Source organism: Herpailurus yagouaroundi, unplaced genomic scaffold (assembly GCF_014898765.1).
Source record: "Herpailurus yagouaroundi ecotype Mexico unplaced genomic scaffold, PumYag 183, whole genome shotgun sequence".
NCBI classification, from domain to species: domain Eukaryota; kingdom Metazoa; phylum Chordata; class Mammalia; order Carnivora; family Felidae; genus Herpailurus; species Herpailurus yagouaroundi.
In genome coordinates, this window is record NW_024412414.1 from 3240490 (window position 1) to 3262409 (window position 21920).

At 41.0% G+C, this 21920-nt stretch overlaps 1 protein-coding gene across 7 annotated transcripts in view; it reads left to right on the forward strand.

Moving 5' to 3' along the window:
* TAMM41 (TAM41 mitochondrial translocator assembly and maintenance homolog) overlaps positions 1-21920 on the forward strand; it is a 50677-nt gene that overhangs the window by 9168 nt on the left and 19589 nt on the right. For 3 of the 7 annotated variants that reach the window (XR_005795634.1, XM_040491945.1, XM_040491946.1), the window contains exons 4-5: positions 4679-4829; positions 18452-18597. Coding sequence is in view for 6 of the 7 variants with exons in the window: in XM_040491945.1 (XP_040347879.1) it covers positions 4679-4829; positions 18452-18597 (297 nt within the window). In the remaining variant the exon portion in view is untranslated. Of the gene's footprint in view, positions 1-1635; positions 1719-3750; positions 3978-4238; positions 4293-4678; positions 4830-18451; positions 18598-21920 lie in introns of those variants that run through there. The other 4 variants (XM_040491949.1, XM_040491948.1, XM_040491950.1 and 1 more) reach the window with 4 other exon arrangements.

The window sequence follows — 21920 nt, forward strand, 5'->3', positions numbered from 1 at the left end:
CTCTCTCCCTCTCTCTCTCTCCCTCTCTCTCTCTCCCCCTCTCTCTCTCCCCCTCTCCCCCCCTCTCCCTCCCTCCCTCTCCCTCTGTCCCTCTCCCCCACTTGTGTGCGTTCTCTCTCTAAAAATATATATATAGGGGCGCCTGGGTGGCGCAGTCCGTTAAGCATCCGACTTCAGCCAGGTCACGATCTCGCGGTCTGTGAGTTCGAGCCCCGCGTCGGGCTCTGGGCTGATGGCTCAGAGCCTGGAGCCTGTTTCTGATTCTGTGTCTCCCTCTCTCTCTGCCCCTCCCCCATTCATGCTCTGTCTCTCTCTGTCCCAAAAATAAATAAACGTTGAAAAAAAAAATTAAAAAAAAATATATATATATATAAAAGAAATAAATATAAAATATAAAAAGATGGACATTTCTGGAAAAAATTGAGTGTAAATTAAAGTTCTATTATACTTTACCATTAACTTACCTTGTAATTGAGGAGATGAACTATTTTTATTTCTAGGGCAGCTTTAAGTTTCCGAGTCATTTCCCAAGTCATATTTGTATGAAATATGAAACTTAAAGTATTTAACAGAATCTTGTGGCCAATCCTTTTTTAGGTCAAAAGAACTCTAAAGTAAAATTAAGTCATTCCCCTAATTTATTTAACCTAAGTCTGGGTTTTTGTATATCTATGTTTAGATAAGTTGGCTTGAATTTTTAAGACATTCACATTGACATACAATGTCAATATTTTGCTAGTAATATAGCCTTTTTATAACAAATTATTGACATATAATTCATATATCATACAGTTCATCCACTTAAAGTGTTCAGTGGTTTTTAGTATATTCACGGTTTTGCAATTATTACCATATTGTAAATTTATTGATTTGCTTTTTGCAGATAGAAAATTTCCAGTGGTATTAAAGATCCCTGAAAGAGAGTTGGAAAACCTGACTTACTGGTTTGGGCCCTGCCCAGTTGTGGGCAAATGTTTGCGTCCCTAGCCTTTGAAATGCAAAATTTGAGCCATTAATATACTTATTCAGACAACTAAGTTTTTTCTCTGTGGTTACTAAAGGAATAAAAAAAAATAATAACACCACATTGCTGACCCTGGAAAAGCCCGCAGTCCAACAGGCATATAATAAGGTTTCAACTAGCTCGAATGTTCACTGTTTCTTCTTAGTCCTCAAGCAGTAACCATTTAGAAAAATTAGTCTTTCTGGTCATTTGGAATGGGAAACTCCTGTGAGAAGTGTCATTTGGTTGAGTGTTTGAACACTAGGTAGGGCTGTGTTCCTTGTGAACTGTAACTTCACTTTTTGCAATTCAAGGACTGTCTCCCTGTGACCGTATTATAGAGGAAACCACATGTGACTCTCTTTTTTTTCTGTTTTGAAAGGTACTCACAAATCTCTCCGAGTTGGGCTTTTGAAAGTCCCTTCAAGCATTGCCCCTTCCTCTTCCCAGTAAAGATTTTTCTCCTTGGCAGTAGTGCTAATGCTATCTGTGTGGTTCAGGTCGGGGCATTCCCAGTAAGATACAAACAGCTATTCACAAATCTGAGGATTTTCTTTTTTTCCCAGGCCTCTCTGGCAGCGTCCCAAGAGTTCGCTGGCTTTTCACTCTGAACCACAAATAACAGTGCTGCTGAGACAAGTTCCTAGGTCACCTTACACTGGAGAGCCAAATCAGCACAGTAGCAGAGTCTTCTGAATTGACATTTTTCCTTTGAGTAAGGATGCTTTTATTTTTACTCTCTTAACCTTAAATAGCAAACAGACTGCTTTTCTACAACCTAAGTAGAACAGCTTTCTTAGAGAACAAGTGTATTGCTTTGAATAGGAACGTTTTCCCCAAAGTTACTCTTTGCATCTGTGATTGGTTAGCATCTCAGAATAACCTCTGTTTTTATTTTCTGTAAAAGCCACCAAAAAGAGAGAGGATGAAGAATTATTGAGCAGGACCTGATGAATGAGGATGACAAATAGGGTTTTGGAAGTAAACCTGTGTCACAGGGTTGTAGAAAGAGCTCTGGATAAATCAGGGACCTACGTCCTCTCTTGGGGTGCTTCTCAAGGGGGAGTCTTTTAACCCTCCGGGTCTCAGCCTCCCCATTAGTAAGATAAGGAGGTTCCCCTTCTAGATCCATGATTCTATATGGAATACAAAGTTCATGAAAGTTATTCAAGGAATAAATATAGGTGTTATTATAGCACCCTAACATAGCTTTTAATCATCTTTTCAAGATAAATTAACCAGCACCAAAAAAAAAAAAAAAAAAAAAAGTTAGCCAGAACAGATCTCTAACTAAATGCATGAGAATAATTCAAAATATTTAGAGCAGGATTTGCCAAGTATAAGGGTGTTACCCTGATTTTTGCCATGGACTCATTATGCAACCTTGGGCAAGTCACGCTACTGGACTGCACCTTCGTTTTACTTTCTGCAGATGATTGCAATAATGCTAAACTCACCCAAGTGCTGAAAGGCTTAATTAAGGGCTATTAAGTGCTGTAATTACAAGGGAGGAGTTGGTAGTAGTGAATAAAGTGACTTACCTACCATTTGAGACGTTTGGATGTTATAAATATGCCCTTAGAAAAAAAAGTAGGGACAAAAGGTGAAAGATAGAAGTGAGGTTCTTAAGTTTATAAAATAGTTATGTTTCATAATGCTGTTTTTTACAATTAAAAAAAGAAACTCTATTTTGAGACAGACATCCCTCCTTTATCCTTGCCGTCCAATAAAACTTCAGAGTTTCTCATAGTGTATGTCTTTTATGTGCCATCTTAATTTTTCTCAGAAATCATCTTCCTTTGACAAATAAAAGGCAACTTAAGCCCTATTCTCTAGAATGGGAGAAGATTTGGTGACAGCGCCACATTGTGTACGGAAAGCGAATCCATTTTGCTTGTGTGAGAGTCTTTATTAGGGACTTCTAGACCCCTTCCTTGTTTAGAAAATCAGTCCGAGGGGCGCCTGGGTGGCGCAGTCGGTTAAGCGTCCGACTTCAGCCAGGTCACGATCTCGCGGTCCGTGAGTTCGAGCCCCGCGTCGGGCTCTGGGCTGATGGCTCAGAGCCTGGAGCCTGTTTCCGATTCTGTGTCTCCCTCTCTCTCTGCCCCTCCCCCGTTCATGCTCTGTCTCTCTCTGTCCCAAAAATAAATAAACGTTGAAAAAAAAAATTAAAAAAAAAAAAAAAGAAAAAAAGAAAATCAGTCCGAAGCAGCCTGATGGTTTATGGATCATGCTGGGAGTGTAAATTGGCACAGCCACTCCGAAGAGCAACTTGGCATTTCTGCTTCTAAGTATGTACTTGAGAGCAGTGGTTCTCAAAATGTGGTTCCTGGACCAGCAGCATTAACATTACTAGGGACTTGTTAGAAATGTACATTTTCAGGCCTGACCCAGGCCCACTGAATCAGAAACTCTGGGGGTGGACCTAATAATATGCATTTTCACAAGCTCTCCCAAGAGATTCTGGTGCTTATTAAAGGTGACATCCCCTCGCCCAGAGAAGCTCTTGAGTCACGCCGCAAGAAAGACCCAGAAGGAAGCTACGGGTCCATATGCAGTATCTCATGATCTAACCAACAACCTTATCAATTTGGTTCTGTTATTAACCCCATTTTATTGATAAGGGATTATGGCCATAGTCACAGAGCTAGTAAGAGGTGGAGCTGGGTCTTGAACACATTTTCTTCTCCCCCCCCCATATTCCTTTTTCATTTATTTATTTATTTATTTATTTTTAAAAAGCTGGCCAACCAATATCATCAGTCCCCATACTTTTTAATGTTTTCACACCTGTGAGTACCCCAAACCTGGGCATCCCTGTCCTAGATCCCATCCCCAGCCCCCTGCCATCATAGCCTTGTTGAACACATTTTCTTGACTTTACAGTGCAGTCTTCAAAACAGAGAATCTCAGAACAGGCTGGACCAATGTGTAGTTTAATGGACTTGGTGGAAGTCAAAGAGAGCAGCTTCTGGTGGGTGTATTCAGAAGAAAAATCCTTTTTATTGACCAAGTCACTAGTACATCAGATAGTTTGCATTTATCATTTCATTCTATCTTTGAAACAATTCTTTGCTGCGTATTTATCCTCATGTTGTAGATGAGGACTTAAGTTCAGAGAAGTTAAATAATTTGCCCAAATTCACACAGCTAGTAAATCCCTAGACCTGAACCCATACCTATCCCCAAAGCCATCTGCTTCTACTGTCGCTAATTTTCTTTCCTTTTTCCTTAGTGAAGTTCAAAATAAAGCATGAAGTGCTTAGGTTATATATGGATAAGAACAAAGGTGAGTTCTAAATAAAGGAGTTAAACGCCTTTCTCTACCATGAAATTAAGTAAAGAAGACTGAGACTATAAAATTGTAAAATATAAAATTTCCCGAAGGACATGCATTCCTTTTATACTGACTTCTTATTCAAAACCCATGGAGAGTTTATTCATTTGAGAGCAATTTTTCTTTCTTTTCTTTCTTGTATCTGATATCTTTGGTTTAGCATCAAATGCAAGCCTCTGGGATTGCTTATTAGAATAGCAATTATTTTGTGTTGGCTGGCCTAATCTTCTAAGATCTTTTGGGCTAAGGGATTAGGACAGCTCCAGTGCATGTGTAAACCCGTAGCTTGAGCAATACTCTACTGCAATTTTTCGTCTGAATGTTCTGTTTTTTTGCAGGTGAAAATCATAGCAATGAATGAGAATGTTGCTCTTAGGTCAGCCCTTGATAAAAATCTGAAGAGTGCTGTGACCACGGCTTTCCTCATGCTACCCGAAAGCTTTTCTGAAGAAGACCTCTTTATAGAGATTGCTGGACTGTCTTATTCAGGTTAGTAGATCTGGTGCTCACATTTTCTGCAAGGAGATTTGTTGCGCAGACCAACATTCCACTCCTCACGCTACACAGGAGGCATGGCACCCTTCGTCCTGGATCCCATCACTTCCCGTGCACGTTCCTGCAGGAACCCCATGATTTGCCTCCAAGGTCTCTCCTTCCCACATCTGTATATAGATCACCCCAGGGTAATCTTGCTGTTGTTGTTACTGTTCATTTTCATTTTGAAACAATTTCAAACTGACAGAAGAGTTTCAATAATGATATAAAAAACTCCCATATACCCTTTCCCCAGATTTGCCAATTTTAATGTTTCACCACACTTGTGTTGCCATTCTCTTTGTACTAGTGGTTTTCTGACTCTAGTGTGCATCAGAATCCCCTGGAGGGCTTGTAAAAACAGACTCCTGGGCCCACCCACACACAGCTGCTTTGGTAGGTCTGGGGGATGGAACCTAAGAATTTGTATTTCTGGAAAGTGGATGATGCCATTGCACCTCTATGGATCCCACTCGGAAAACCACTGCTCTCTCTGTATCTGCAAATACTGTATTATGTTTTTTTTTTTTCTGAACTATTTGAGAGTAGTTCATTCATATCCTGTCCCCATCAGGCCAAATGCTTCAGTATATGTTTCCCAAGAACAAGGATGTTCTCTTACGTAACCACAGTACAGTTACCAAATTCAGGAAGTTTATCACCAATACAGTACTTTTATCAAATTGAGGATCCATAGTCCATATGTTATTGCTGGTCACAGTGATGTCCTTTTTAGTGTTTTTTCCCCCTCAAGTACATGATCCAGTCAAGGATCACATTTTTTTTTTTTTTAATTTTTTTTTTTAACATTTATTTTTTTGGGACAGAGAGAGACAGAGCATGAATGGGGGAGGGGCAGAGAGAGAGGGAGACACAGAGTCAGAAACAGGGTCCAGGCTCTGAGCCATCAGCCCAGAGCCTGACGCGGGGCTCGAACTCACGGACCGCGAGATCGTGACCTGGCTGAAGTCGGACGCTTAACCGACTGCGCCACCCAGGCGCCCCAAGGATCACATTTATTAAGATGTCCTCTCTCTTTTATCTTTCAATCTGAAACACTTCCTTAGCCTTTTTTTGTCTTTCATGATATTCACATTTTGAAGTCTCAGACCAGTGATGTTTGTGCCCTGTCAAGCAGAGTTTTCTCTCTTCTAAGCAATCCATGGGGAGACATTTGAAGATCATGAATATATTCTGCTTCCCGTCAAACTTTCCTTCCTAGATTAAGCATTCAGTGATGATTCTTGCTTGAACCAGTCTTTACTATGATGGTTACAAAGTGGTGACTTTCCAGCTCCACCTCTCCTTGCACATAAAGGAAAAGCTTTCCCTTCTTCCCCATTCATTACTTTCTTTATCAATCTTAACTTCCTTTCCCTTTCTCCTTAAACCAGTTGTGTTCCTCAGATATGTCAAGGGCCCCCTTCAGAGGGGAAGGGGAAAGCTGAGAAAATAAAGCCCCTGGCCCCTAGCCCCTGACCTGGCCACAACCTGAGGGGAGTCCCCCTTCCTGTTTATTGTAGTAAGGATCTATGTAAAACTTCATTTACAAAAGAGTAGTCTGCAACTTTTAAAATAGTTTGAAAACCACTGTCTTAAATAAATGTCTTCTTTCCCAGCTTTTAAGTGTGAGTCAAGGAACTATGCTCAAAACACTGCAAAAGCAGTTTACTCATTTTCTGAATCCCTGTACAGATAAGATTTCATGGAAATCTAATGCTGAAAGAGACCACTAAGGCCTGTTCTTCAGTCTTTTTTTTCCCCCGAAAGGCAGCTTGCAGGACTACAGCTGCAGTTGCAATACTGGGGAGAAAGGAAGTGACAAAACCTCCGTCTTGGTCGCTTCCAGCTCCATGTGGCAGCAGCCCTGCCTTTCGGCAGAAAGTGGAGGAGCAAAGGCTGGTGCGGCTAAGTACCAGGATGAATGGGCCTGCACGCCACATGTGGGCAAAAGGGGCCCCCATGCTCCCCTGTGAAGAAAGATAGACCCAGAGCCTTTTTTGAAGGGCTAACTTGGTGGGAGAGGTGCAGAGCCGATTTCTGCTTTGCCCACATCACTGCCGCTCTTCCATTTTCTCCCCATGATCAACATCAGCAGAGTGTTGGCTGGATTCTAGGAGTTCCTATACATTCTGAGCATTGACTAAAGAAGTTTATCAAATGACATAACTGCCTGCACCTATGAGCAGACTTTAAGTTAGCATTCAAGCTGCAATCAGTCTTCAGCTGACTTTTGCTTTGTCTCCTGGAAGGGCCGTGATTTATACCCTTCTCTTCTCCTGTACTGTGAAACAGGTACTGGGTGTTCAGTGAGTACTTGCTGACTCATAACAGTATCATTCTCTGTTTTTGCTTCTTTTATAATAATTATTATACAGCAGTATAGCAGTGCTATACCAGACACAGATAGGTAGGTGGGTAAGTAGATAGATGAGTAAGTAGGTGGGTCGAGGGGAGGTTAGTTATATAGAAAAGTCGATCATTTATTCCATCATTGAAACCTCACACAACAAGCCTGTTTGTTCAACAGACATTTCCAGTGTGCCTTCCATGTGGCACACACTGCTCCAGGTCCTGGGTATACACTGGTGAGCATGACGTGAGTGAGACTCCTCAAGGAGTTCATGTTCTCTTAGGTAGAGCCAGACAGTAAAGAAGCAGTAAGGTCATTTCAGAGAGTGGTAAGCGCAATGAAGAGAAGAAAATAACTCATGATGAGGGCCACCATAACGGTGGATAGTCAGGGAGGACCCTCTAAGGTAGTGATGTCTGAGCTCATATCTAATAGTGGCATGGAGCTTGCCCTGGGCTCCCAGGAGAAGGGCAGAGAGAGAGAGAGAGTGAAAGAGAGCGTGCTTCCTATGAGGCAGGTCCTCACCTTGGTGTGCCTAGCTCCAACTTTCTCAGCTTCCACTTTTTCCCATTTCTTATCTGGTCTCCTCTTGCTCTCTTATCGTTATATTATTTATTGCTTAACCCAGATTTGGATCTGAGAATTTGACCAAGGATCCCACATTACTCATCTCACGGAGGTTGGCTTCTTTTTACTGCAAAATGTAGGACACAACATTTGGCACATGTTCTCCAGAGGGAACTGAATCCAGCTTGGTGCGGTCCCTAGCTTATATGTGAGACACTCTGCAAAGAGCATTCTATTAGCCAGTGGTTAGAACTGGGAACATACTTTTCCATTAGGACATTATATGATGGTTGTTCTTGGGCCAGGACACAGCACAATTAATGGTTACGTACTCTATAATATAATGGAATTAAAGTGGAATAGTGAGGCTAGGGAAGGATCTAGGCCCTGCAGGTAGATACCTTTCACAGATATGAGACCTGCCTCAGGCCATGTGTTGAAAGGCAAGCTTTTCCTCTTGCCTTTCCTAGACTTCTGAGAACCTAGTATCCTTGAACTGATTGGATTCTAACCTTTCTGCAAATCACCTAAATCTCCCAAGCCCCCGGAATATTTCAAACTTTAAATTATCCACCAATCTCATTTTTATTTACAGCTTTGACATTTATTTTGCACCGTTTCCATGTGAGAGACAATATGTTGTTCCTAACCTGCATAGGTCAGCATTTCTCCCTGGAAGGGGGTGGGGATGGGGAGACAGGAAACAGCATCTCTCCATATTATTGGGCAAGTTTCTGCCCGTAGTTACTAGCACAGACAAGAGCTGTCTGTATTACTAGCAGTAATAATAACCCCTTACAATTTTATATAGTATTTAAGGATCACTTTGCCTTGGGGGTCGGTCTTGATGGCTTTGTTGTAAATGATGGTGAGAAAGGAGTAGGTGGAAGATGAGAGCCTGAAAATTGGGAAGGAGAAAGCTTTCTAATCCTTCACTTATTCTTAGAAGTCAGCATTTAAGTAAACAGAAAAGGCAAACCAAATGAGCTTTAAAGGGTCACCTTGACCTTTCTCATGTAAGTACAAACTATTAAAATGACTAATTTTACATAATGATCCTGGTTTAACATTTATCAAATGAATCAGCGTCCCATACCTCATGAAGAATTAAAGCTATAATTTCTGCTCTAAGGAACTTCACATTAATAAACATGCAGTCATAGTGAGTCAGTGATAGGCTTAAAAACAACACGTGTAAAAAAAGCAGGGAGTATGAAAGAACACAGCTTGTTTAGGGAAGAAGGAATAGATAGATGTAACTGAAGTCCGTGGCTCATAGTAGGAGAAAACAGTAGTCATTATCATGTGCCAGGAACGACGCTCAATATTTTTGATTGAATAACTAGTTTAACCTTCACAATAACCCGTTCCTTTGACTGTGTGCTGATCTATTGCCCAATTTTAAGATTAGAAAACTGAGGCCCAAATCTGTCTAAGGTCATTTGTCTGGTAGGTTAGTAGGTAGTGGAGCTAGAATGTTATTTATTTATTATTTATTTATTTATTTATTTATTTTAACCTTTTTTTATTTTTGAGACAGAGAGAGAGAGACAGAGCATGAATGGGGGAGGGGCAGAGAGAGAGGGAGACACAGAACCGGAAGCAGGCTCCAGGCTCTGAGCCATCAGCCCAGAGCCTGACGCGGGGCTTGAACTCATGGACCGCGAGATCGTGACCTGAGCTGAAGTCAGATGCTTAACCGACTGAGCCACCCAGGCGCCCCTATTTATTTATTTTTTAAATGTTTATTTATCTTGAGAGAAAGAGAGAGTGAGGGAGGGGCAGAGAGAGAGAGAATCCCAAGCAGGCTCCACACTGTCAGTACAGAACCCAACATGGGGCTTGAACTCACAAACCCTGAGATTATGACCTGATCTGAAATCAAGAGTTAGACGCTTAGTAGGGGCACCTGGGTGGCTCAGTCAGTTAGGCATCTGTCTTCAATTCAGGTCATAATCTCACAGTTCCTGAGTTCAAGCCCCATGTCCAGCTCTGTGCTGACAGCTCAGAGCCTGGAGCCTGCTTTGGATTCTGTGTCTCCCTCTCTCTCTCTGCCCCTCCCCTGCTTGTGCTCTGTCTCTCTCTCTCCGTCTCTCAAAAATAACTAAACGTTAAAAAAAAGAGTCAGATGTTTAACTGACTGATCCACCCAGGCTCCCCTGGAGCTACAATTTTAGCCCACACTCTTCACCATTTAACTTCACTGCCTCTCTGGTATTTTGGAGAAGAGGTTGTGCCCTGGCCAGGCCAGGCAAGGCATTGAATACAAAGGTAAATGAAAGTGGAATTTGACACCCTGTACACAAGCAGGAGCCACAGGTTTCAGGCATTGCAAGACGGTGGGAGATTCATTGCTGTGGAAAGATCATTTTGCCAGCACTGTGCAGGAGGCAGAGAGACTAAAACAGGAAAAAGTCTTACTCAACAAATAATGATGAGAGTCTCCTATGCCAAGCACTCTTTAAGCTCTGGGAATGAAGGAAGTAATTAAGACAGGCATTGTCCCTGCCACTGTGGGGCTTTGATTCTGGTTGAAAAGTCAGTCAGCAAACACATGGCAGCACTAGAACAGGGGAGGGAGGCGAATGTGTACATGTTACATTAGTGTAACCAGGGAAGGCCTCTGGGGGAGATGGGGGATGATATCTGAACTGAGCACCACAGATGAGGACCCATGTGGAGGGCCCCCTCCCACCATGAGAGCCGTGCAAGCAGACAGCAAGATAGTTAGGACTGTGTTCGCATTTGGCCGGCTGTGCATCCCCAGCCTCTGGGACAATGCCATGGTACATAGTGGGCACCCTGCACATCTCTGTTGGGTGGATGGACAGGGCGTGAATGGTGATGAGGGCTCGAACTACAGCAGCACCTCAGAGAAACGTACAAATTCAAATTCGTGTCAAGTCCTTAACTTCTTAAATCAAGTATCTTATTTTGTACCTTGCTTTTTTTTTTTTTTTTTGAAACATTGTATTACTTCACCAAAAGCAGAATTAGTGAAGCGTTTAAGAGCTGAGACTCTAGAGTCAGAGGCCTGGGTTCGAATCTCAGCTGCACTCTTAATTTTTTTGTTTTTAGGCAAGTTTCTTAGCACCTTGTGACTCAGTTTCTTCATTTCTAAAGAAGGGTTTTATATAGATTAAATTAAATCACACATGTAAATGTACTTAACACAGTGGTTGGCACACAGTAAATGCTCAGCCATTGTTATCTTAGATACGTGGTGTTTATAGATACTAACAGCCACTTGAGGTTGTAGACAAAAGAAAGAGAAAGATGGCAGTCAGCCCTGACTTTGAAGACTAGCTTTGTAGAAGTGCTTGAACCTCTCCGAGCCCATTTTCTTTTTGTAAAACAAAAAGAACTGTTCTATAATAAGGTTTTCAATGAGATAATATATATAAAAGTCCCAACATCATACCTCATTGATAGTTGGTTCTCAGAAAATGATTACTGTTATTATTCATTACTGTTATCGTGTATCATTGCTGTCCGCGTAAGTTTTTCTTAAGTTGAGACACCATTATTTGCTCGTTCAGTGGTAGATGGACACTCATTTTGGCTCCATTTATCATGTTATTAATGACACTGCTGTGAATCACTTTGGAGAAATTACTTTGTAGGGGAAGGGGGCAGAGAGTGCCATGAACTTCCTTGGATATGTTCTTCAAAATGGAATTATATTGTTAGTTATAAGAATTACAAAACTTGTTACATGTTGCCAAATAGTGCTTGTCAAACTTAGGAGGCGTTAGAGTTCACTTACATCAAGTGGATTATTTGGCCCTTTCCTGTCCTTGAGAAGTAAAAAACACCTTTCAAGCACTCTTGTGTAAAAGAGAGAATGGGTTTCTTTCAATGCCAGGTTGTCTGAATTCAGGCTCAGCTACTTCTAGGAATAAGACAAAGCAAGGAAGTTGCCAGTTGAGTGATTCTTGGAGGAAAAAAAAAATTAGTAATGGGTGCCAGCCCTGTAAAGTGTGAGTAAACATCCTCATTTCTGGACCCTGGTAAGAGCCAGTGAAGAAACTTTCTCTGGAGTGAGAGTTATTAAGTTTTATTCTATGAAAGTCACACCATCTGAAACCTTGCAAGCAGTGTCACTGGATAACTTGCATATTGGAGATTGACTATTTCAGTAATTTGGAAGCATATTTCTCTCTGCTTGCCAAGCTTGAGCTTTTGCTGAAGCCTCAGTTGGAACTCTGTGCTTAGTCACTTGGTAATTTCTGAGAAAGCAGTACTCCAGAAGGGATATTAATTGTCAATAATAGCTAATGTTTTTGGATTACTTACTGTGTGTCAGATACTGTTCTAAGTGTTTTACATGTATTAACTCATTTAATCCCTGAATCTTATAAACTAGCTACTATTATTGCTTCCATCTTACATTTGAGGTAGTGAAGCCCAGAGAAGCTAAGTAGGTTGTAAGCTTGGATTTAAACAAAAGTGGTCTGGCTCTAGAACCTTTGCTCTTCTACAAAGAATCTGTGGTGGCGGGTGTGATTCCTGGTTCATACGTGGGACAGTCTTCCCCCAGGCCTCAGGGCCCTGGATGTGGTTCCCCACCTCCCTCCCTCCCCCACCCCCACACCCACCTTGTCATCTTTTTCTGCTTGTGTTTTTTCCACAGCACTTCCTGTTGTCTGATACACTCGTTATTTTATTCACTTGTTGGTTTGTCTTTGGTCTCTGTTCCACTACTAGAATGTAAAGGGCAGAAATGTTTGTCTTTTTTGGCTCACTCTACCCCATGCTTATAATGGTACCTGACACATACTAGGTGAATGAACAGATAAATGGCTGTGATACTGGTGCCTTCCTGAACCAATATCGTAAACCCGATTCCTCCCTGTCTCTTTCTACACTCAGCCATTTTGTGTTCACTCAAGTATGAAAAGAAAGGTGATTCAAATTTGTATCACCAAGTGCATCAGCTGTTTATTCTTATCTCATTCTCTTCCACATTATGAGTTAGTGGGATATGGTGCCTTTTCTGCCACCATGGAGATATTTTGGGAGTTGCAATTTGAATGGTGTGTTAGACCGCCTCCTAGACATGCTGTCTTAGTCATCTTAAAATAGGTATTATTTTGTACACATGCAAAAGAATGAAGTTGGACTCCTAACTTATACTATGTAGAAAATTAACTCAAAATGGATCATGGATATAAGAGCTAAATCTATAAAGCTCTTAGAGTGACTTTGGGTTAGGTAGTGGTTTCCTAGATAGATACCAAAAGCACAAACAACAACAACAACAAAATAGATAAATGGGAAAAATAGATAAATGGGAGAAGAGATTTACAAATCATGTATCTGATAAGGAACTAGTATAAAGAATTCTTGGAATGCAATAAAAAAACAAGTAACCCAGTATAAAAATGGGCAAAGAATTTGAATAGACATGTTTTCAAAGAAAGTATACAAATAGCAAGCAAGCACATGAAAAGATGCTTGGCATCATTAGTCATTAGAGAAATGCCAGTTAACGCCACAGAAACAGTGCTTCATACAATGGCTATAATCAAAAAGACAAGAACAAGTGTGGACGAAGATGTGGAGAAGTTGAAACTTGCATGCATTGTTGGTGGGATTATAAAATGGTGAAGCTGCTTTGGAAAAAGTTTGGCCGTTCCTGAAAATATTAAACATAGAGTTACCATATGGCCCAGCAATTCTACTCTTAAGTATCTACCTAAGAGAAATGAGAACACATATCCACACGAAAACTTGTACACAAATGTTCATAGCAGCATTATTCAAAAAAAAAAAAAAAAAAAATAGCCCAAAAGTAGAAACAACCCAAATGTCCCTCAGCTGAGGAATGGATAAAAAAATGGGGTATATCTATCCAATGGATCATGATTTAGCCATGAACAGGAATGAGTATTAATACATGGTACAACATGACAAACTTTGAAAACATAACAGTCAGAAAAGACCATTTATTGTACAATTCTATTTACATAAAATGTGCAGAATGGGCAAATCTACACATACAGAAAGTAGATTCGTCTTTATCTAGGGCTGGGGTTGGAAGGGTGGAGGGAGACAGAGAATGGCTGCTAATGGGTACAGGGTTTCTTTTAGGGAGGCCAAAATGTTCTAAAATTCAATGTTATATAACCCTCTAATATATTCTAAAAATACTTAAAAAATTGAATTGTATATTTTACATGTGTGAATTGTATGGTATGTGAATTACATCTCAAAAAACGCTGTTAAAAAAAAGAATATTATTTTGCCATATCAACATCCAATTTGGGCTCCTTTTCTTAAACACTACCACATAAGAAATTCCACTTCCGTAACCCTCACTGAAATGATCTGTTTTCACAGCACTTGCTGTCTCAAGCAGGGCATATATCTTTATACCTCTGATGTCTGGCACAGCTTCTGGTACTTACTAGCCACCCAAATATTTATTGAACTGAAATAGCGGCAGTGTTGCAGTTAGTTTAAGAGGGAAAAGTTAGCCAGTTATTATCTTCAAGGACTCAGGGCCTCCTCTGCCCTCTCTCCTTTCCCCGTCCCAAATACATTATCACAGCAACAGTACTGTCTACTTTCCTATTTATGAAGCATTCTCTACTGCCTTAACTCACTTAAATCTAAAAAGGACTCTGTGTGGCGCCTGGGTGGCTCATTTGACACTGACACCCAGTGAGTGTCCACCTCTTGATTTCAGCTCAGGTCACGATCCCAGGGTTGTGAGATCAAGCCCTGTGTCAGGCTCTGTGCTAAGCATGGGTCCTGCTTGGGATTCTCTTTCTCTCTCCCCACCACTGCACATGCTTGCACGTTCTCTCTCTCTCTCTCAAATAAAAAAATAAAAATAACCTTGTGAGGTCAGTATGATTGTTATAGCCATTTTACAGAGAAGAAACCGACTCGGAAAGGTTAATCTCCAGTCCCCCTGAGACCCTGCCAGACTTGAGAGCCAGGGCCTTACCACTGTATGCTGTAGCCCCTTACATCCCTACCTTGGTAATAAGGCCCCTGCCCACTGGAGGCATGCTAGAATCACAAAGCAGGCTGACTGCAGATGCTTCACAAGTTTCTGGGTTTGTTTCATTTCAAAGTTGAAGAGAAATTATCCTTTTGGTTACCCATTGTTACTAGACTGGCAGTTCTCTGGCTGGAGCGGTCAAGATTTAAACTTCTCAGTCGAGGTATAAAATAAAAGCAGTCGGTTTTTCTCAGTCCCTGTGTTTTGTTGCAAACGTCTCTGGAGGTAAGAAAACTTGATTCTTATGATCAAAGTGCTGGGTCATGCTGTGCCCACGATTTTATTCATGTTGTTCTGAAGAAGCAGGTCATAAGCCCATTCGCTTGCTCTTCCCTGTGGCTGACCTAGTTGTGCTGCACGGCAGCTGGACAAATTCAGTTCAGCAGACATTTACTGATGGTGCCTTCCCTGGGCCAGGCAGCGCACAAGGAGCTGGAGATGCAGGGGTGGAGAAGCCCCAGTCCTTGCTCTCAGAGAGTCCCTAGTATTTTCCAGGTCTTTCCTTTAATCACGACATGCCATTGTTCTTTTGGCGAGGATTTGCATTAGTCGGCTTTTACATTTTAGTAAAATACAGCCACTCTTTCAGAAAGTTACTGTCTAACATACAAGAACACTTCGTGGAATGCACAGAAAGAGAAGAAATGACACAAATGTGTAGAACTCAGCAATGATGCAAACTGATGTTTCACTTCAGAGCCAGCCAGGTTGGATTCAGAGTTGGATGATGTCCTATCCCTTCAAAGATCGATAGAATCCATTTATAGGCTCTAAATAAAAGCATAAGGATTTACACAAAGGAAAGTTAACCCAGCTCCTCCCCATTCACATTTGCCGAGTTAGCACGTCAGCATCCCATGCATCTGTTTAAAAATGCTAGAGGGGCGCCTGGGTGGCTCAGTCGGTTAAGCATCCGACTTTGGCTCAGCTCACGATCTTGCAGTCTGTGAGTTTGAGCCCCGCGTACCGCTCTGTGCTGACAGCTCATAGCCTGGAGCCTGCTTCGGATTCTGTGTCTCCCTCTCTCTCTCTCTCTGCCCCTACCCTGCTCGTGCTCTGTCTTTCTTGCTCTCAAAAATAAATAAAATATAAATTTTTTTAAATAAATAAAAATGCTAGAAGTAATGTGCCAACATTATAGAAGTGAGGGAAATGGAGGAAAATTGCAAAGTAGTGTTAACACTAGTCACCTAAAATATCACTCCCCTGATACTGAGAGGTGGCTGGACCTTTGCACCTCAATCTCTTCATCTATAAAATTGGGAATACTTAGTACCTTCTTTAGAAGGCTTTGCCAGGACTAAACAAAGTAACAGTGCAAAGCACACACATACCACAATAAATGTGTACTTATTAGAGCAAAAATAATATTTTTCTGTAATCTTTTTGTCTTGTTTTCCCTGTTTGTTTTTTACAAAATTTTCTTGTACTTTTGTGTCTTAGTTTCTTGCTTATTATGTGATCATTTTCCATCTCACTGTGTGTGACTACTGTAATTCTTTAATGGCCATACGCTTCTGTGGTAGGGTGTGGGTGTACCACTGTAATTTATCCATTCCCCTGCTGTTGGACTTTTGGGCTGCTTCCAGTGTTTCGGTATTATAAATGGTGTCTCAGTGAACAGTTGTATGTATGTAGCATATTCACTCACTTACTGGGTCATTTCATCTCCGTCCTTGTTGCCCTGATGCTAAATGGGGTATAGAATACTATCTACCTGAGAGGATAGGGATGTGCGGATTGAACGAGGTAATACAGCAAAGCACTTGCAACAGTTCCTGGCCCTACCAGATGCTCAGCGGACATTACCACCTGACCTCTGTTTGGGTCTGTTTCTTTAGGCTCACTCTCCAGAGATGGGGTTGTCTCATTCCCTGCTTTCCGAAGGATTTTACCAGTTTATGAAGTCGATAATATTATATGAAAGGACCGATTTCTCTGCACTCTCTCTGGCAGTCATCCCAAGATGTAACTATGTTAACTCTCTTTCCCTTTAAAATAGTGAAAAAAATAAGTTTGTTCATATTTGGGCAGCCTGTTATGACCGGAACGCATTTCTGCTCACTGCCCTGAACAGATCTGATGTGCCAAGATTAGGTTCCAGAGGCTGTTTCTAAGTCTATTTTCATGAAGCTTGCAGTCCCCTCTGCTTTCCATAAAATTGTAGCATAAATTGGTCTTCGGAAGCTTCAAAACCCAGCATATTTTATTCCTTACTGAAGTACATACTATTGGGTGTCTTTATTTTTTCCAAAACAAAGCAGAAGTTTGCTCTAGGAATACCTGTAGTGGCCCATAAGAATTTCAATGATCCCTCCTCTCCTGTCTCCCCAGAGGAAATAAATTGGCAAGGTTCACCGTATGTTTGGGTTTGCCCAGTTTTTACTTATCCTAGTGTAATTACTCATCATGCCACCTTTACTCTCAGAAGCAACCTGGTTTGGATGATGAATTACACTGTCACCTCTTTCCCAGGAATTTCTCAGCAGCTGGGGTATCTCCCTACACTTGCTACCTCACCATTTACATGGAGGACTTTCTCCCTGTCCAACAAAAGCTTCAGCCACAGTGGAGGCAAAAGCTTCAGCCTCCCAGGTAACTGGGAGGTCCTCACATGTGCCCAGCCTGTTTTGAATGCACATTAGCCCAGTAGGCATTCCCTCAAGTTTTCACATTTTATCATCTCCCTCCCCTCCCCCATCTTGCTGATAATTGTCATAGGCAGGCCAGGGCACTTAAATTTATGTCAGAAGTAGTGTTATCCTTCAGAACTATATATTCTGCAGCTCAATTCATCCTCACATTTACCTCACATGTAGGTAAATGTAACATTCCTCATTCCTCACCGGTTGCAACTTAAAAAATGATACCTGCTTTCAAGAAGTTCATCTTAAACGTAAACCTCTTCTTACTAGAACTTTTAACACTCACTGCTCTTGTGCTCAAATATAAGGTCCTTTTATATTCATCAAGTATCTCAGAGGCACTCATGCAAACGCAGGAAAAAGGTTCAAGCTGAGTAAGCAGTAGCAAGTAGCAATAGCAAGGACGCATCTAAGGGGACACACAACCCCCAGCCCCATGATTGGTCCCAGGCAGAGTTTTGTTCACAGGATGAACCATCATAAGTATAGGACCTTCTACATTGGAAAAACAAAAACAGGGAAGCCTGGGTGGCTCAGTCGGTTGAACATCCGGCTTTGGCTCAGGTCATGATCTCATGGTTCATGAGTTCAAGTCCCGCGTCGGGCTCTGTGCTGACAGGTCAGAGCCTGGAGCCTGCTTCAGATTCTGTGTCTCCCTCTCTCTCTGCCCCTCCCCCACTCATGCTCTATTTCTGTCTCTCTGTCAAAAATAAACATTAAAAATTTAAAAAACAAAAACAAATCCGCTTCTCAATGGTGATTACCTTTTGTGCTTAGGTAACCATCATAAAGGGCTTTATGATTTGGAGGCTCTCTTTTCCCCTAACAAGCATCCGCATTCTTTGGGTAATGTATTCACAGCTTCAAAGAGGAAAAGCAAATGTTTTGAATGTGGGATGCTGCTATCTTGAGCTAGTGCAGGATGAATTTGGGGCTGTAGTTTATAGATTAGGATGTGGACTCTCAAGGAAAAATTTGTTTTTCCATTTGTTTTAACCAGGCGACTTTCGGATGGTGGTTGGAGAGGATAAGACAAAAGTGTTGAATATTGTGAAGCCCAACATAGCCCACTTTCGTGAGCTCTATGGCAGCATACTGCAGGAGAATCCCCAAGTGGTGTATAAAATCCAGCAAGGCAGACTGGAGGTAAACTGTGTGTGGGAAATAATTTACATTGTTCCTAAGGCAAGAGCTATTTTAAGAGGAAGAAGTAAGGGTTAGAACAGTATGACTAGTGTGATAACATTTGCAGTTTAAAAAGTAAGTTTCATATGGAAACATACTCTTCTGTGTATTTGGAATAATGCTAAAAAGTAACACAAGAGACTACTAATAAGAGGCCACCTTTGGGGAGAGGAACCAGGGCTGACATGGGAGAGGGACCTGTCTTCACCACGTTTATCTTTTTTTGCCATTTGAAATTCTTATTATGCATACTAATTACCAATCAAAAATGAGTGAAAATAAACTCTCAGATTTACCTTCTTTTCATCCCCAATCCCATTTGTGTCCCCAGATGTAACCTTACTGACAGTTTGGCATATATTCTCCCAGATCTTTTGTGTGCATTTTTGTATTTATTTGTACATATACACCTGTATGAAGAAGTTTGGTCTTTGGTTTTGTTTTATATAAATGGACTCTTACTTACACATACTATTCTGATGCTTATTTTTTCCCCAGTTGTTATGTTTATTATGTCTTGGAACTTTCCTTTTGAAATATCAAATAAAACTTTCAGAGTATCTTTAAAAATTATATTATTAAGTATTTGAAAATAAGTATTAAAGAACTTTTCCTTTGAGGAAAGTGATTTGGATTTAAGGGTTTTTTTTTTTAACTATAAAAAACACAGGTTTTTATTTTATGTTTAGCATAAAGAAGACTGTATTTTACCTTTTTTTTTTTTTTTAAGAGACAGAGAGGGACAGAGCACAAGCAGGGAAGGGGCAGAGAGAGAGGGAGACTCAGAATCCCAAGCAGGGTTCAGGCTTTGAGCTGTCAGCATAGAGCCCAATGCAGGGCTCAAACCCATGAAAGTGAGATCATGACGTGAGCCAAAGTCAGAAGCTCAACGACTGAACCACCCAGACACCCCTGCCTTTTACTTTTTTTAAAAAAAATTGTTTTAACATTTATTTATTATTGAGAGACAAGGAAAGATAGAGCATGAGCATGGGAGGGGCAGACAGAGGAGGAGACACAGAATCTGAAGCAGGCTCCAGGTTCTGAACTGTCAGCACAGAACTGGACTAGAACTCACAAAGCTGAGATGATGACCTGAGTCGGTTGGATGCTTAACCTACTGAGCCACCCAGGCACCGCCCCCCACCCTGTATTTTACTTTTTAAATGCTCTTCCTCTTCCAAATAAAAGGGACACCTAATAAGTTTTTTTTTTTAATTTTTACTTTTGTCAACATAATGCATGCATATGGGTTTTTTTTTTTTTTTTTTAAGTCTACTTATTTATTTTGAGAGAGAGGGAGAGAAAGAATCCCAAGCAGTCTCTGCACTAGCAGCACAGAGCCTGATGCAGGGCTCAAGCTCATGAACCGCGATCATGACCTGAGCCGAAACCAAGAGTGGACACTTAAGTGACTGAGCCACCCAGGCACCCAACATGCACGTGGTTTAAAAACCAAGTGGTACCTCACAGTTTATAACGAAAAGTAGCGGTTCCCTCCTGTGCACTTTCCTACTCCTCAGTGCTGCTTCCCAGAGGTGAGGGCTACCCTCTCGCTAGAAGGCCCGATGTTTACCTCCATGTCTCTAAACAATATGATTTGACTGTTATTTCTTGCTTTCCCCTCTTTTATGCTGCATTTTTGTCACCCGTCTATGAAAGAAGAGGATTTTTTTACTCTTATGCCACTCCCATCAACGTGCTGACTCACGCATGTGCATACGCACCCCCACCCCCCCACACTTCCCTTGCCACCTCACTTCCTCTTGCTTCACATACAGTTATTTCATAATTTTCGGTTAGGTTAATATTCAATATTTATTATGAGAACTTATTTTTCTTCATTGCTGAAGTATATTACTATGAAACTTCCTTTCCTGAACAAATTTGTTTTTCTTGGAGTTAATAATTGTCTCATTTTCTTCATTTGCTTGGTTTTCTGTGTACCTATCACTAATTCATACCCTCTTATAAATCTTTATAGCTTCTCCCCTTATAGACAAACATCAGGCATTTTCCGTTTCTTGTTTTTCTTGGGGACATTTCTTCCTGGAGCCCTGCGTACCCTGTCTTTTCTGGACTTGTTGTTTTCTAGGCTTGCTGCACAGCTCTTCTCCTGGAACATCTTTTCATTATCACCCTGGGGATTTTTTCTGCCTCTCTTCTTTGGTAATTTTTTATTTTCTGCATCTTTTATCTTCCTCTTTCATGGTAACACTTTAATTTTGGTGAATTGTACCTTCTAGTACCTCTCTAACATTGGTTGCGAGGAAGGTAAATTTTTTGAGACTACGTACATCTGGAAATTCTACCCTTGCACTGACTGATGGGGTCCATATCACATTCTAGGTTGGAAATAATTTTCCCGTAGACTTTTTAAGTCGTAACTTCACTTCTTCTAGTTTCTGAGTGTTGTGTTAAAAAGTCCAGCGGCAGGGGTGCCTGGGTGGCTAAGTTGGTTAAGTGTCCAACTCTTGGTTTTAGCTCATGTCGTGATCTCACAGTTCTTGGGATCAAGCCCTGCATCATGTGATTCTCTCTCTCCCTGTCTCTCTGCCCCTCTCCTGTTCATGCACATTTTTTTCTCTCTCTTTCTCTCTCTCTCAAAAATAGATCAATAAACTTAAAAAAAAAGTCCAATGACATTCAGATTGCCTGTCCTTTAGATGTGACCTTTTTAGCTCTTGGACAGTGTTTAGGATCTTTTCCTTTTTTCTAATGTTCTTAAATTTCATGATGGTTTGTCTTTATATATGTGTTTTTCACTATTATTCTGGCATTTCATGAACCTTTTCATCTGGAAATTCACGAGCTCCAGTTCTAGGAAATTTTATTATTTCTATAATAATTTTCTTCATACCCATTTTCTTACTTTGTTTTTCCTGGAATTTCTGTTAACTGGTTGTCAGACTGCCTGGTTTGATCTTTTTTGTTTCTCTTTCCTCTTTCCTGTTTCTTTGGGGATTTTGTTCTGCTTTCCAGAAGGATTTTTCAAATTGATCTTGTAGCACTTCTTTTGAATTTTTAATTTCCTCTGAATGTTCTTTTTTTCTTATAGCATCCTGTTCTTGTTTTACAAATGCATTAGCTTTCCTCAGCCCTTTAGTAGTCTTTATTATAATTTTTGAAGTTCTATCTTTGTCCCTACGTTGTCTCTGTTTCCCTTAGATACCTTTTTCATTTGATTCACCCTTGTCTGCTGTTAGAAGCTTTCCTCAAATGTTTGGATATCCTTTGTGTCCTGTTTTTAAAAAGAGAGGCACTCTCTGAAAATGCAGACTGGA